This window comes from Montipora capricornis, chromosome 5 (genome assembly GCF_036669925.1).
Source record: "Montipora capricornis isolate CH-2021 chromosome 5, ASM3666992v2, whole genome shotgun sequence".
NCBI classification, from domain to species: Eukaryota; Metazoa; Cnidaria; class Anthozoa; order Scleractinia; family Acroporidae; genus Montipora; species Montipora capricornis.
This window is the reverse complement of record NC_090887.1, coordinates 13,455,428-13,472,046: the sequence shown is the minus strand read 5'-3', so window position 1 is coordinate 13,472,046 and position 16,619 is coordinate 13,455,428. Positions and strand designations below refer to the sequence as shown.

The 16,619-nt window shown below is 36.7% G+C and overlaps 1 protein-coding gene across 1 annotated transcript in view; it reads right to left on the bottom strand.

Moving 5' to 3' along the window:
• Nucleotides 1–596: 596 nt before the first annotated feature.
• LOC138049562 (carboxy-terminal domain RNA polymerase II polypeptide A small phosphatase 1-like) overlaps nucleotides 597–16,619 on the bottom strand; it is a 16,674-nt gene continuing 651 nt past the window's right edge. Inside the window, exons 2-8 of the mRNA XM_068895901.1 lie at nucleotides 16,567–16,619; nucleotides 8,737–8,826; nucleotides 6,719–6,775; nucleotides 6,476–6,568; nucleotides 5,453–5,551; nucleotides 4,163–4,249; nucleotides 597–2,733 (exon numbers count right to left, since the gene is read on the bottom strand). The exon at nucleotides 16,567–16,619 is cut by the window's right edge and continues 120 nt beyond it. Coding sequence (XP_068752002.1) covers nucleotides 2,572–2,733; nucleotides 4,163–4,249; nucleotides 5,453–5,551; nucleotides 6,476–6,568; nucleotides 6,719–6,775; nucleotides 8,737–8,826; nucleotides 16,567–16,619 — 641 coding nt within the window. The 3' untranslated portion in view covers nucleotides 597–2,571. The remainder of the gene's footprint in view (nucleotides 2,734–4,162; nucleotides 4,250–5,452; nucleotides 5,552–6,475; nucleotides 6,569–6,718; nucleotides 6,776–8,736; nucleotides 8,827–16,566) is intronic.

Genomic DNA, 16,619 nt, shown 5'->3' with positions numbered 1-16,619 from the left:
ACTCCTCAACTTCACTAATACTCGAAGTAATGCGTGACATTTTACAGTCGCGTTACCTGCGCAGTAACGTTGCGCACAAACAATTAGCGCGAACGTCCTTAAGGGTTCTTAAGGGGTACTTACATGTGACCAGGTCGAACTCAGACCTGCATGAGTTCATATTGGCCTCCACACATTTCTTGTTTTGCATTTACATGAGACCGGCTTCACAATGAATTCAGGCCACTCTGACTTCATTTCAGTTGCTGGACCGAGTTCAGAGAAACTCTCGTACCGGTCTGAGTTTGTAACGTTATCATGTAAGTGACAACAAATCTCAGACTGGGTTCAGAAATTCAAGCTGGTATGCTTTTGGGTCAGCGATATATTATTTTGTTCGACAAAAGATATCATTTCATCCCAAAACCTGCTACCAGTTTCATGCAGACAGCTGCAAAACTTCATACCGGACTGAGTTCGTCCCGGTTTCATGTAAACACCCCCTAAGATCAGGTTTGCAGCACTTGGCTTCCAGATTCCAAAAATTCAGAAAAAAAAAAATCTTGAACTTTTGGAACACTCTGTATGGTGTCCAAAATGCACACTCATTGGAAACATTTTGATAAGAGACAAACTGTTTTACTTGTGCAGTCACTAGAAACATCTTTACAAAATAAAAGGATTATATAGATTTCAATGACAAAACATCTTGCCCAAAAATGGTTTACAGTTCTATATACACTCTGAGTAAAAAATACTACCATATGAATATTGTGATTAAAAATATATGACAAAAACTCTCTAAAAAAGTATCTGAGGTACATGTAAAGTGCAGTTCCCTTCAAAATTATTATTTGTAAAAAACAATGGTTGATTCACAATTCCAAAGAATATGTATATACTAAAATGCCCCATTACAAATTCAATTCAAGAGCAAATTTCATGTCAACCAGATCATCTTGGAACAAAAGCACCTTACAGCAGCTGTCGTCATACCAGCCGTCGTCATAGCAGCCAGTTTAGATGTAAGTCTGAGTGCATTTTGTGCACTTGAAAAATATACCTGCAAACAGTACCTCTGCTGACAACATTAAACTTGCTGTCACAATTTGCTTGACCTATTGATTGGTCATTTAACATCTCATAAAATTGGGCCAGCTACATAACGACTGAAGCACAGCACCCTTGCTACCAAATAATGGCATCTGCTGTGCTGGCAAAACAATACCTGTCCAGCTATACGACAACTGCCGCAATACTAAAAAAAGACACCTATGATACAGCTAGCATGAACACGTTAGGATTCTTTAGTGCTTGACATGCATTTCTTGAAAACCTTAAAATGGATCAGGTACTTTTAGGTATGAAACCAATGCAAATATTTTAAAACCTGCTCTTTGAAGCATGAAACCTTTTCACGTCTAAAATGTTGTGGGCCTTCAGTCTGGCCCTTGTAGAGTAAGTCAAATTTCACTGATGGTCATTGACATCTGAGAAAACCTGAGAAAACTGTTCATTGATTTGCATGTAAAAATAAGTGTGGTGATTAGTTTACTTGCCTGGGAGAATGTGTTAACAATAATAATTATTAATAATTTTGTTAACATATTTCCCCAGGCAGGTCAACACATCCCCATGCAAGGCAGCAGGTAATGTTTAACTAGCATTAGAGCTACCCTCAGTGCTAAGCCAAAGTAACCCAATATCCAGAGACCTACTCTAGGTGTTGATAGGCCAGATGACAATTTCATAATAGTCCACAAGATCAGCAAGAGAACTCATTCCTATTTAGAGTAAACAGTGGCTGAGCAAAGAAAGAAGAAATTGGCCCCAGTTCACGCTTGAATGATTCCTCTAGTAAGGTGCAAGCTCACTAAACTTTTACTAGGGTGTTTAAGAAAGGCCGACAGCTATGGCAGTGACAGTGTCACAAAACAGGAATATTATTGGTTAAAGAAAAGAGGGAAAAAATGCATGCTGCATGTGCAGCACCAAATTTTAGCACAATATTTTTGTGGAACTCTGCATGACTACAACGTGAAAGGTTGAGGTTTTGATGACAACATTAGCATACAAATGTGAGTCCTTCATTCTCCATTACTCTGACTCCACTCGTAACAATACGAGGATATTTTGGTCATATCTTGCAACGTGAAAGAGATGGAATAATAGCGGAAGGCTTGTGATAGTACAATGATGTATTTTGAGGTGATGTTTTCATTGCCACTGCTGTCATAGACCTTAAAGTCCCTAATATAAACTGTTTTCACATTACATTATAGCGACCATCTAGGACAGATGTACATTGACAATAAAAAAAGTTGCCACGTTTGGGTACATGTACCACAAAAATCGCTGGGGAATTGAATTACATTTTTTTTGGTAAAAATTTTCTAGTTTTCCTAACTAGTATGGCCACCAGACACGTAAGTGAAAACAATCTATCGGTGATGGTTACAATGTTGCACTTCATACTGTCAGACGTGTATGGCACGATAACCAAAGCAGGCTATGTAAGTTTTAACTTACGATTCCTTGTCTTGAGTAAAATATACGAAAAATATTCTCAGTTTTGTAAAAATAATCTACAAATCAACTGGCGTCCAGAGAATCACATCTGCTTTTGATTACATTCATGTTGGCACTTCTCAGAAAGGCACAAACATCATCAACTTCATTTAACGTTTCGAGGAAAGGAATCAAGTCTAAAAGCTCCATGTCCGAAAAATCATCAAACCATGAGGCTACTGGTACCTACAAAACACAAAGATATGTAATTTTCTTCTTTTAACTTTCGTTGTTAAAACACTACTGCTACTTCAACATCATTATTTTTGTACTCCACTGCACAAAACTAATGCTGCTTACAATGTATAATTGCTGAAATGGTATATGAAATGAATCATATAATTATGAACTGCGGATATGAAATCAAATGAAGCTATGATCTTCGCAGTTATGAACGCAATTTTTACAATTGCTAAGAGGAGCCCGAAAAATTCAGGACTTCAACTTCACAGTAAATCAACATGGTGTGATTCCAGAAAATAGTTTAAAAGTCTTTTACAAGGCAAGTTACGTCTTATACGTTTGCTTTTGTTTCGGTAAGCAGCAGTGAATTTTGTTTTAGACTACAACTAGATTGTGCAAGGGATTAAAGCGAACATTTCTTAGAAATGTACAGAAGTTAAACTTATCTTGAAGTAAAGCTATGATCCTCACAGTTATGAACGCAATTTTTGCAATTGCGTAAAGAAGCCTGAAAAATTCAGGACTTCAACGGGGTTCAAATCCCGTTTAAGTACAAACATTGATGTTGTGGTAACTTTAGGACCCGAAACTGAACATTCAACAATAAACTTTGTTTGTAAGTAAGTTTTTTTCGTAGATCCGTTTTGAAATTCGAACATCTTCACATAGTTTATGTTAAATCAAAAGTTAACTTTGAAGTTATGCTGTAAATGTTGCATTTGAGATGAAACTGACTGAGACTAGACGTGTACATAGTGAAACTTAATTACAGTATAAGAAACCAACTTTGTGACCAGAAGCCGAAGATTTACCGATAAACTTTGTCTGTAAGTTAGTTTTTAGTAGATTCATTTGAAATTCGAAAATGGTCACATAGTTCTATTTCAATTAATAGTTCAAATTTGAAGTTATGCTGTACATGTCTTCTTGAGATGACATAAACTTATTACCCTCTGTTTTCGTGCCTTGCGCGTTTCGCTCGACGGACTAATAAAAAAGACAGACTGCTCATGGTCGATCAAGCTTGCTCTATCTGTGTAAGAAATACATCTTGCCTTGCAATAGATTACCAGTAGATCAAAGATGATAAAAAAAATTTGTCTTAATTTTAAGAGGTACACGGTGGATAATCTCTAAATGCGGCAAAGTAAGCCCACGACAAGGAGTAATTATAGGAAATTCCGAGGGAGTGGAGGGGTCTAATCGGAAGAACCATCCGTGTTTGGGGTATGGATATTTTCTGGAATCACACATTGTGGCAAAGTGGATAACCAAGTGTCAAAGATGCCCCAACAACGTATCTGAACTGTCACATTTAGACCGTCACATAGCATTCTTGTGGGCACATGCCAACTACATAATACATGTAGCTTGATAAATTCCACATATGCGTTCCATTCAGTAAAATTTTCATCAAATGAATGAATCTTACAGCATTCTCAGGGTGGAAACTGTATGACGCTGGGGAATTATCCACAATGAGAACATGCTTCAAATCTCTTCCAAGTTTACTGAGATCCTAGGATGCAAAATAAATAATATATTAAGGAATGTTATTTAGCTAGGCAATCAGATTTACATGTATGCAGGAGGTATTATTTGGGGTTCTCATCTCAACAAAAGCCTATTTGACTAGGTTTTGAGTTGACAGTAAGATATTAATTCAATTACTGGGGTACTGACAATCAGACATGTAATACTTTCAGTGAGTATTGTTATTGTATGTTGTGGTTCAAATTTCTCCCTGGTTTAATTTTTTTAATTTTTTAATTTTCCTTCGCTTCAGATTACAATAATAAAGATTTGACAAGGGAAAGTCAAAATTGAACTGGTTTGAAAACTTTAAACCACGAAAAAAACTGAACTGAAACATGATTATACAACAAAGTTCAAAGCAAAACTCTTTTCAATCAGCAACTCAATAATGCAAAAACTTTTCGCTGTCATGTTATCATTATTGTCACCACCAGTGAATGTTGTTATTCATCCAGATTCAATGCAAGTGAGGAATTTTTAAATCTTTGAATCTGGAATTTTGGTCTTAATTATTAACAGACATTTCGACTGAAACCATCCGTCTTCAGTCCATCAGAGCTAGGCTGAAACAACATCAAGGACCGAACTCCAATCCGGCTCAAAATTCGGCAGTTATTGTCACCTGAAGGACACAGGACACATGTTGGATTCGAAGGGAGTCAACATCCTAGATAAAGAACGAGATTGGCGAAGGAGGGGGATAAAGGAAGCGATATGGGAAAGGGTGGAGGACCCAACCCTGAACAGAAAGGGGGGGCTCCGACTCTCTCTGTCTCACACTTGGAACCGGGCCCTCGTCTCCGTTCCTTGATGTTTGTCACGTGATAGTGAAATACCACGTGACAAAGTTCACTGATGAAGACTGATGGTTTCATGCAGTCGAAAAACGTCTGTTAATAATTAAGACCAAAATTCCAGAAAAAGATTTTAAATTTCCTCATTATTGCCACCACCTTTAAACATCATAAACTATAATTATATACATGTAGGCTCATCTTTGTTTCCTACAACAAAATACAGTAACAGTCAAGGCTTAAGTCGATCACTTCCTTTTCAACTTAATTAATACACTGGCAGCTCACACATGTAGCTACAGAAAACAAATGATTCCACAAGTGTCTCTCTGTCAAAATCAGCTGGGCAAAAACTTTGAGCACTTCATGACTATCTGGAAACCCTTGTTTACCTTAACGTAATTCCCTCTATGAAAAACACAAGACTCCCTGAAGAGTCTAGCACGGAATGCCCCATACTTGTCCAGCAAGTCGGCGACTGGGTCAGCATACTAAGGAAGAAAACACAAATAACGATTTACATTGTATAACTTAATGGCAAACATTTCAATCTGTTTTTAACACTGACAGAAACATTATGGAAACCTTCAACATTGCTATTAATGATAACGAACTTCAAGAGCTTGTACAGCACAGTTGAATGATAATATAATGTCTATGAGATTCATAGCCACCTTTGCAGTTGGGAAATGTTAACCCATTTTAACCCTGGGAGTGAGATTTAACAGATTTTACTCGTCACCTGGGGGCGTCCTAGGGAGTTTGAGGTGTCAGATTAACATGTGCATCTTGTTAAGCAATTCTTAATGTTATATTAATTTTCTGGTAACATAACATTGCTGTTATGTGAAAAAGTGTTGTAGAGCTAGTCCTTCTAATAAGACATTCTTTGCTGGATTCTCCGGTTGCGGGAGTCAGTATCCAAACAAGGTCACAGGTTTTAAGAAATATATTAATTGTCAGGCAAAAGTTGCTCTTGCGATCACAGGTAGAAAAAAAAGGGTTATAGTACTCTTAGATACGAATTATTATAATATACGATTTCACAATTTCCTGATGTCAATCACTTCTCGTCACACAATCAACAAAACACTTGGCGCAGTTTCTGACAATTCCCTTCAAATTGTTGAAACTGGTTTGAGTCACACCAGAAACCCATAAGGGTTGAAACGTGTAACGCGCTTTCACAGCTTCCGAATATTCAGTGTGAACTGATTGGTTGAATGTTTCAGTGCTAAGTACCATATTTGGAAACCCCTCGCTCTTGTTTTTCCAAATATGGTACTTGGCAAATTGAATATTCAGAAGCTTGTTTCCCAGCACACAAGGGGCCGTTACACGTTTCAACCCTCATGGGTTTCTGGTCACACTAAGTGAGTATGAAACAGCAAGGCAAGACAACATTTTGTAACTACCTTTGCCAAACTGGCTGTAAATAAAACACACTCAAACAATTCTCCGACTCTCTGAAGAAATTCATCCACGTGGGGCCTTTTTAATACATAAACCTAAAGAAGAAAAAAACTTGGTTATGTTTTAGAAAACATACGTGTATCAGAAATTTAAAGGGTACAGACAGTTTCCTTGAGCTGTGACAAAAATAAATAAATTAATAAATAAAACAGCTGATCACAGCACTAAAGATAATCATTAACTACCTGGTGAATGGTTCCATCAATCTCCACTGGGACAATAAAGTCAGCATTATGAACCGGCTGAAAACACAAAGGATAAGTTCTACACTGTACATGTATTCAATGCAACAGGTGGCCACATATTCTATAGATCAGCCAGAAACTAATTAACATAACAGCTCTGTAGGAAAAAAGGTGAGGTCATTGTAATTGGTCAGCCAAGGAAGAAGGTCTGTGGATGATTGATTAACATAAAAGTTGGGTTGGGTTTCAAACATCTGGAAGTGCCTCTTAATAATTATTACAGATTGATCTAAATATCAACAGCAGTGTTGTAGTGATAAGTAGAGACTGCGAGCAATCTCTTTCTTCTCCTAGACTACGCGGAGACAAGTAACACACCATGAAAAGCCACAACCCACGCTATGCAAGCTGGCAGCCTGAGCCCGAGATAGACAAAGATAGTCGTCCTTTATCCTCCCTCTCCCCAATCCCTTCTCTGTTTTCCCCAAATTTGCATAATGTTTTTATTCCCACCCACGCGTTGAATATGAGGAAGAAAGGACGACTGCTTGCAAACCTCTAAGTCCGGAAAAGCCAAGTGTTAATCTTGAGTGTATTAATTAAGGAAGCAGGGGGTTAATAAACAACCTCGTTCTCAGGGTCTCTCTTCTCTGCCTCCATTGTCATTGAGAAAAGACCCTGGTTCACCCTGGTCACGTGTCTCCCAGAATCTGCGAGGTTCACCAAATGTTTGTTAAGGGATGGGATACATTGCGAAGAAGGGAATCAGCACACAACTGATTTTGTTTGACTGCAGTATTTTATATACTACACATATCAAATTCGATGTGACAGGCAAAAGGTTGTGGTCAAATCGATCGGACGCTACAGAAAATATACTTGCGTCATTCAGGTTTTCAACCATGTGAAGGTCCGGATCAACAAAGACTGCTTATAGTTTGCGACAATTTTAAAGAAAAGAAGATTTTGTTGTGCAAGAAAACAAGGGAAATGTTTTTCCATGGGAAACAAACATGTTCAGCGACCAGCAGGTGTGATGTTATTTAAGTTCTTACAGTGTATGTCACATATTGACCTCAAATCATCAATTCAAACTGACGTATTAGCATGTGCAGGTATTTCATTTTGTTCTTTGATTTTCGTTTTTCTTTTGAATGTTAAAAACAATGTGATTCCTAAAGTTGCAATCTTGTACAGCGAGTAGACAGTTTTGACTTCTGATATTTACATTTCAACAACTTTGTGTACATTAATATTGTTGATGTCGTTAAAATATTTTTTTTACTACTGCACAGTGCTTTAGCGTGTATGCTTTTAGCCCCAGTAAAATAAGAGAGACACTTTTATCAAGCAAATGTAGTGTTTGGTGTTTTGTTTTAATTATGTTAGTGTATGTCCTGTAGAAGCAACTTAACCTACTAAGGGAATATATATTTTTTGTGAATGTCAATCGCCCCTCCACATTGAAGTTGTCTTGTCGGTCACAAAAGCTCTTGCTTTTAGGTTGACCGCTTTTGTGGGAATTCATCTCCTGTGGGAATATAACATCAGCTCTTTTGAGTTCAGTAGATCTTAACAACATCAATCTTCCAATGATAGAAAAACTATAGGATAAAGTTATTAACAGCTACAAAAAATTCAGGGCACTCTTTATCATTTTAATAGTAAGCATTTTAGGGACATAATATAAATTCACCCTCTACAATAAATTATACTACAACCTTGGACAAAATAAAATGATAAATTAGCACCCCTCTCCCCCCAAAAACAATTATGAATCCGCACACAAGTTAAAGCCCACCATTTTCATTCATCATTGAAATTGGGGGAGGGGTGGTCTACATTTTCTATTTGAAATGTCCAATGTTGTTGATCTATTACAATAATTATGAAGAACAATAAAGATTTGTAAAGTGTGACCTGCCTCTGCCTTTGGCATCGTCACATAGCTTACACCATCCTAAAACAGGCTCACAGCATATTTAAATTAAGCCTCATCTAAGAATAAATCATTTTACCTTGAAAGAGCTGTGCACCAAAGTTTCATCCAGATCTATCACTATGCATTTCTTGTGCATGTCTTGATGCCTTACAGCTGGAAGAAGGTACTGCAAAAAAAAATTTAGAGGCCATTTTAATATTAGAGAAGAAAAGGTTGTCAGGGACAAATCTTTTTAATCATTTGTCTCATATTAAGATGGGCACAACACACATTCGGCATCCAGAAGTACTAAGATCATGAGAGTAGCATCTTCCAAGACAAACTAGGGATGCTTTCCTTTGTCAGAACTGGCCAGCCAGACCCGTCAGTTTGCAAAGAAAATGCAACAATTTGAATGATCATTTGCATAATAATAAGCGTGTTAATCTGAAAGCGTTGAACAGTTTGTCCTTCTAAATGCCTGGTCTGGCCAGTGAGTTCTGTCAGACACATGTAGAAAGCATCCCAAGTCTAACGAACAATAACAATATTTATTATTAATAATTACCTCATTATAAAAAGAAAACAGCTCTGTTATTGGTGAGCTGGTTCCTGATAGTGTATAGAGACTAGACTAAGCACTCCAGACTAGCAACAGGGAGACGTTGGTTTGTCTCCTGCTAAGGACATCCACTGATTTTTTTTTTTTAAATATATACATGTACAGAATTGTTAGACTGAACTCACATTTATTCATTATTTCACATTGTGCTTTTGACAAAATATCTGCCATACAAACTATAGTTGTAACCTTTATTAACATTGATTACTTTAATTATATTTAATACCTTTGTTATATTTTAATTATTAAATTTTCACAAACAAAAATGTTATTAACTCTTAAAGGGAAAGTACAGCCTAGAAAAAGTTTCTCTGAATCGAAAGTTCTTTACCGGTATGATCATACTTGACCACTTATTTGTTTTTATGTATGCAAATGAGGCTATGACGTAGTAATAGTCAAGGATTTCTCCGGATGACAAGATGTACTAGATATAAACAAGGAAAACAAAGGCGAAGAGAGCGATAATTTGTAGACTTGAATCTTAATCCACGAGGTAAAATAATTGTGTTGATATTGGCTCCACCATCAGAACAGATTTACCTTGTGGTTGTTAAAGAATGGTGTTTTCTATTTTGGAATACCTTCTATCGTTTCAGAGATTGTTTTTGTTAAAAAAAAAAATGATGATGTCAAAAGCATGAGAGCCTGCCTGCATGGCTTTGAATTTTGAATGTTGAGTCCAAATTTTTAACGCAGAATACTGATTGGCTGAAATTAAATTACTTGGTGATGTCACCATTGACAAGCTTTGCGGAGATTAAGTGGTCAAAAATGTGTATGAGAAAATCGTAGAATGTTGCAATTTTACCGTAAACTTTACATAATTAAAGGTCAAGCAACGTGATGCAAAGGCTTCTCTGCTGGAAGGAAAGGAAGTTCTATCTCTGTTATCCAAAGGATTCCAGAAAAGTCTATAATTTACAACTGCTTTTTGTAGCATGCAGCCAAAATAAACGAGCTACAACAAGGGCGGCATCATGACACACGTGGTAGTTTCCTGTCCTCTAGAAAGCATTATCACTGATCACATTTGGACAGAAACTTGGGCCTTTCACCTGCCTTACTTGCTGATTTAAGGATAGAGGAACTCTACATGATTTTAGTCTTGAAAGTATTTGTATCTGTCTAGTATTAAAGTGATGTAGTAGTTATGACGTCTGTATTTCATTAAAATAAATAAAAAAGACAACTCCGCTTCGCTTTACCAAAATTTGGCCACAGTTATGGTTGACCAGTCTCACACAGTGGATATGCGGACAGGGAAAAGGCATGTCTCTGTCAGTCCTATTACGGCTCCCGTTGTTTCAAGTTTGTGTGCTAATTTTTTTCCCTGACAAAAGAAACACATTTTCTGTGCAAATTGACTTTGATGAATTACCGTACAGAATATTAAGCTAAGCTTTGCAGGGCTCAAAGTTAGTGACCAAACGGTCGCACATGCAACTAAATTTTTGATTGTGCACCTAAAAATCATGTGTGATCGAACTCAAACGCCTTAAAAAAAGCTCAAGTACAGTGCGACTGAATTGCCTCAGAAACATCAATCAACAGATATAAAGATATACATAACAAAATCTGACCCTAAATGATAAAGTTACATTATTTTCCTTTCATCGGTGTGTGTTTATTTGTAGTCATGCAGTTTTCTCAACAAATTTCCCCAATGGCCGTGAAGGTACATTTTTCCTATTCATGTTTCATTCCATCCCATACTCTTTTGTTAAAACTTTGTTTTGTTAAAACTCTGCTGACACATGCAAATGAAGACTACAAATAACGAACATGCTTATTGTGCATGTTAAAGGTTTGTGATATCTAGTGGAAGGTCAAGAGAGGGTAAACAATATGAGCCTTCTTCTTCAAGGTAAGAAAATTGTTTAAAAAAGTTAAGTCATTGCCCTTATATTAATATAGTCTTGTATTCCATAATTTTCTTACAAAAAGCCAGCCTTCACATTCTTTCAAAAGTGAGTAAATCTGCCTCGAATGATACTGCATCACTATATCAGTCTGCGATAATGCTAAGCCAACGAGCAAGGAAAGAAAATATACAAATTTTAAAGAGCGGGGTTAAACGAATTCAAGTAGCTAGAGTGGGATTCAGAGAAAGAATTTACATGTATGTGCTGCAGATACTATAAAGGTTTTCCCGAGCATTCATCCGCTTCATACTACATTGTAAGCTTAGTCAATGGTTCCCTGCTAGCAGGGGCCTCTTTTCTTTTGTGTTCACTGGGCTGACGAGTACGGGAAAAGAGAGCTCTGCCATGGGTTGAAAGCATGTGCAGCAGTTACGTAGTGACCACACCCTCACGTAATGCTTCATGTTGTGTAGGCTCACTTAACAACAGCGGAATCACTCTAAACGAATGTGCAAGACATAGCGGCCTACGGCAAGGACATCAAATGCATGTGCAGAATTTATTTGCCATTTGTGACAGCATAAAGTCTAATCTTGGTAACCTGATGGAATCATTGAATTACTCATCCAACAAAAAGATCTTTTAGATCTTGTAACCGCGCTTTGAAAATTTATCTTTTTTCTTACCACTATAGTCGCAACGTAGTGCACATTCCAAAGCAGTCCTTGTTGATTCATGGATGACTTTAAACACAAAATCACTTGATCAATCTGTAGCACAACAACTGACAACAACGACTGCACACGAAGTTATTGCACCATCACTGATAGCCGAGGTGAAGGGTGCTTGCCATTTTTGTTGCATAAAGGTAAGCGATTTTCCGAATTTAATAACCACCCGGATGAGAATGGCGCTTACCATTTACTACACAGCATTCCATCCCGCATATTTCACTCGATCTTGTGAGAAAGGACCTGGAAACAAAAGGATTCTCGCAAATGGTAAGAGCACTTTGCGAATTCCATTCCGAACGGAAAAATAGGACTACCTCTGGAGGTTGTCCACAATTTCCGAAAAGATTTTCCGGAAAATTGCCTTTCCATGTGACCTCAAACCGAAATTTTCGGACTTTTTGGCTAAATGGTAAGCACCCGAAATCTCCGATTGCACCATCAATCCTAGCCGTTGTAAAATCTCTGATGACGTTATGGTCTTCAGGGTATGTATGGGTATGAACGATACAATAATAACACTTTTAACAACTTACAGCTTTCTTTCTAAAAAGTCACGATTAAATTTAATTGTTTTTTTTTTACATGAGTAAAAGGCTAGCAAAGTAGTCAAACAATCACATAAATAGAACTACATTTATTTATCCACTGCTATCTTTAGTATGGTGGTTATTTCCCTACAAATGAAAATTGCAACGTCGACACATTCCATGGATGACGTAAGATGTGTAGCACAATCACCGTACCCACTTTGGGGTGACTCAGAAACATTTCCTGATTTATTCAGTTTAACGTCTTCAATGAAGCTATATTTTTGCTGAATGCTAGGGTTATCCTTGTTGATTAGCATACAGGGTGTAAAAAGGGTAAGCGACTTTCCTTTCTTGAGAAAACAAAGGAAAAGGATAGAAAAATAGGAAAATTTTGAGTGTAACGCGTAACACAATTTTCAAATTGAAAGTCTTCAAAACCATTTTTCATAAGAGAGAACAATTATGTGGATTAACGGACAATAACCAGTGATAACACGCAGTAAATACTACATATGAGCCAAATTAAAACAGTTCAAGTTTATTAAAACACATTAAAAAGATTAAAAATTCTGTAGTTTCCTTACTGTAACGCTGTGTTTTTGAATTCTGGAGCTCACTATATTATAGTTTGAAACAAGTATTCAATTGATATCTGTGGCTTCAAAACCATCTCAACTAAATGCTCATACCTGGTGCTTTAACATACAGAAAAATTAGTTTGAGGGATCCACTACGAATGGAGAAATCATTCCTCGAAACAGTCGCTACGCTTTTTCTGTTCCACAATTACGCAATAATATTTTTCGAGACCACTTCTTTCAATGTTGCTCCTGCTCCAACCAAGGCGTAAGTGGGTTCCAACCAAGCATTTTCTGAATGCTCACAAGTTCCACTAGCTATTTCCACAGTTTCATTGTCGTAGCTTTCAGGGTCGCGAAAATAATTAGCCTTTGACTGAGTCGCTACGTTTTTTTAACATGCCGGGCCATATTGAACCTAGTCTTGAGTGCCAGTGAACATCACAAATCTACTTCGCAAAGAAGCCATGATTTCCATGTGCTTGGTAACCTTTCCTCTGTGGATATTATTGGAAGTCCACAATGTCTTTTCAGGGGCAATTTTCAGGAAATTGAGAGAGACATCTGCTCTGACCTCAAATTGTAAAGTGGAGCAAAAAAGTGGAGCAGAAAGCCAGCGTTTAGGGTGTCAATAGAACTAAATGAGGGGATGCTATCCTCCATGTAGTGAAAGCTTTCTGTTTTTACTTTTTATTTGTGTCAAAATTGACTAGCTGTATGAAAGACCACGCCTGCAAGGGGTCATGGGTAAATCAAAAATTCAGTTTTAACGGACCAAACATTAATATTTCCGAACAATTAGAAAGATATGTAAGTCTGTGTGTGAAATAAGCCAACCTAAGTGCTTTTCCCCCCAATAAACACAATTTCACAATTTTTAGGTATGTTACAGAAATGGGTACCGTGATCATGCTACTCATCGTAATGGCTTTTTTTGCATTCAACACTTGCTTCAAATCAAGCGCTTCAACAACACAAAAAGGAAATATATTTTGTTCTAAATAAAGAGCGGAATATTCATAAAATTCTAAGAACATTAACATTTTAACAGCTTTAAATTTGGCGAATAAACATCATAAGTTGCGTGACTGGAAGGCCCACGGACTATATGGCCAGATTGGCGGGGTTAGTTTCTGGATGGGTGACCTCAAAATATACGATTGCCGTGTCAGAATGATAGCACGGAAATTCTATTTTGACATTCAAAGATGCAAACTAAGCAAGGTGCAGATTTTGTTAGTCTGCTTTATAGAAAACAAATATTGATGAAAAAGTAAATAAATATTGATACACAGTTTTTAGGAAGAGCAGAAGCATGTTTTCAGGAAGGGTCGGTCGAGAATGAAACATTTTGCCATCAGTAACAACATTTGCGATGTGAAAACAACAAATTTTGAACCGCGAATATAAAAAAAATTTACCATCAGTAAAAAACATTTTGGGAGATTTTTGCTACGTTCAATTTATCTATTGTACTTTTGACTGCACAAGTAAATCGCAAAATCGTAAGTGTCATTGAATTCAGCGGGCGCTGTAATTAAGTTATCTTGCGTGTTTACTCACAAAACAAAGGATAAATCTGTGTCAAAATGATGATAAGACACGTGCACTTGGTTCTTGTTTTTGTTGGTTTGTGTTATAAAGTTTGACAAGAAATGGCCGAATTCAACACAGAGATCACAATCACCTAACTCTCGAAGTTGACCATTGTTTTTGCAAAGTCAAAAATTTACTCTCCTAGACTAGGTTATTTATCACCAGGTAATTCCATCGTTTTGGAAATAGCAGCTGCTTTATAATTCATCAGCGTCACAAATTCTCGCCAATTTTGGCGCTGATTTTGTTGAAACTCAAACACGCTTCCAACAGACATGTTTATTTTAGTGAGTTATGTACATGCTGCAGGCCTATTGTCACCACGGACGTACACTCTGTGCACTTACAGTGCACTACCACAAAAAGTGAGATTTTCTAGAGTCAGAAACTGTCCTTTTGACACATTTCTAGCTATAAAGGTGACCAGTATTCCACTCTGTACTATCAATTATTGTGGATGAAATCTTCTGCCCTGTTACTTCATGGGTGAAATTTTTCATCAAGGCCATCATTTTATGACAGTTATTAATGCACATAAAAAGATAAAAATTCTTCACAATTTTGCTATCAATTCCACAAAACTGCATAGATCTCAATCAGGGAAAAGTTTCTCAAGACGTTTCTTTTCCTATAACATTAATATGCATTGCATTGATCTTTTTTCCATCACAAAATCTTAATCAGATTAAGCAGTTCTAAATACTTTTTAAAAATCAACCTAATAATGTCTGGAAAATCTCTCACTCCACATCTTTCTTCCATTTAGATCTTTCACTTTTAGTCTTTTACACCACGTTGATAAAATAATTATGATTGCTTCTATATGTATTTCTTTTGACATGTTTTGGTTGTTAGCAAGAAAAAAATTAAATTATTTTTAAAAAGGTCAAATTTGTTTAGTTTATTTGAAATTTAGAGGAGAACCTTTGAGATCAAGAGACCTGCACTATGAAAGTGACAAAGACTGTTTATATGGTCAGAATACAATATTCTGCTGTTATAACTATTCGATTACTCAAATTGACATCAATTATTAAAGATACGTATAAACAAGAAGGAATACTACATCAATGTATATTATTCATCCATTGAGACAAATCCAACAACAGCGATGAAACCAACCCAGTTCTTCACCATGACAGGAAGTCGAGCAATATATGCGCGTTGAAAAAAGAAAGATAATGTTAAAATTGTCACGAATCGAAGAAAAGGTAATAATGTCTTATTACCGGTATATTTCCTCTCTGGATTAAATCGATTCTTATAGTTTTGTGTTATTAAGATTTGCCCTTTTACAACAACTTCACTTGACTTCCCTTCATCATCTGATACAAAACTGATACCAAAGTCGAATATAATTGTGCTAAATAGAGTAATAAACATTTCCAGTTATCAACCGAATAGGAACTTTATTTGAGAAGTAAATATCAAACACGATATATACGTAATAGGCCGGTAAACATGTAATACTTTCAATTAAACTGAAGCTGTTTTCTACGGAAACTGCTTTGATAGACTCTTATTTGCAATACCAAATGCAAGCAAAAGATTGTTAATGTGCATGTTGGGAAAGAATAGAATTTAATCTACTTGTTGTAAAGATTTAAGGAAGCCAGCTTTTTGCCACGCGCGCGCGTGGTACTTATTCTCGTTATTGAAACAGACCTAGGAAGATCACATAATCACGAAAACGATGGAAACCGAGAATAAATGTAAAACTAAAAACAATGGAAGACCCAAATAACCTGAACAATTGTTTATTTCCATGAATAAGGTGATAAAAGGGCCGAGACACGCCAAAAATGTACTCTTTTGCGAACGAAAGTACATCGAGCTTTCTGCATCTCACAGGAGAAAATTACAATTCAGTGATTTCATCGGTTTCATCCATCACAAGGCACTTAAAAAGTTTAAATCGAACGGTCTTTTAAGTATCGCCAGATTGTGAAGTTTTAAGTGAAGGATTCCATGCAATATTTTGGCGCGAGGAGAAAATACCCACCTTAGAATCTTTGTCTTCTACGATCGTGTTATCATTGTGATTGTGGTTGTGGT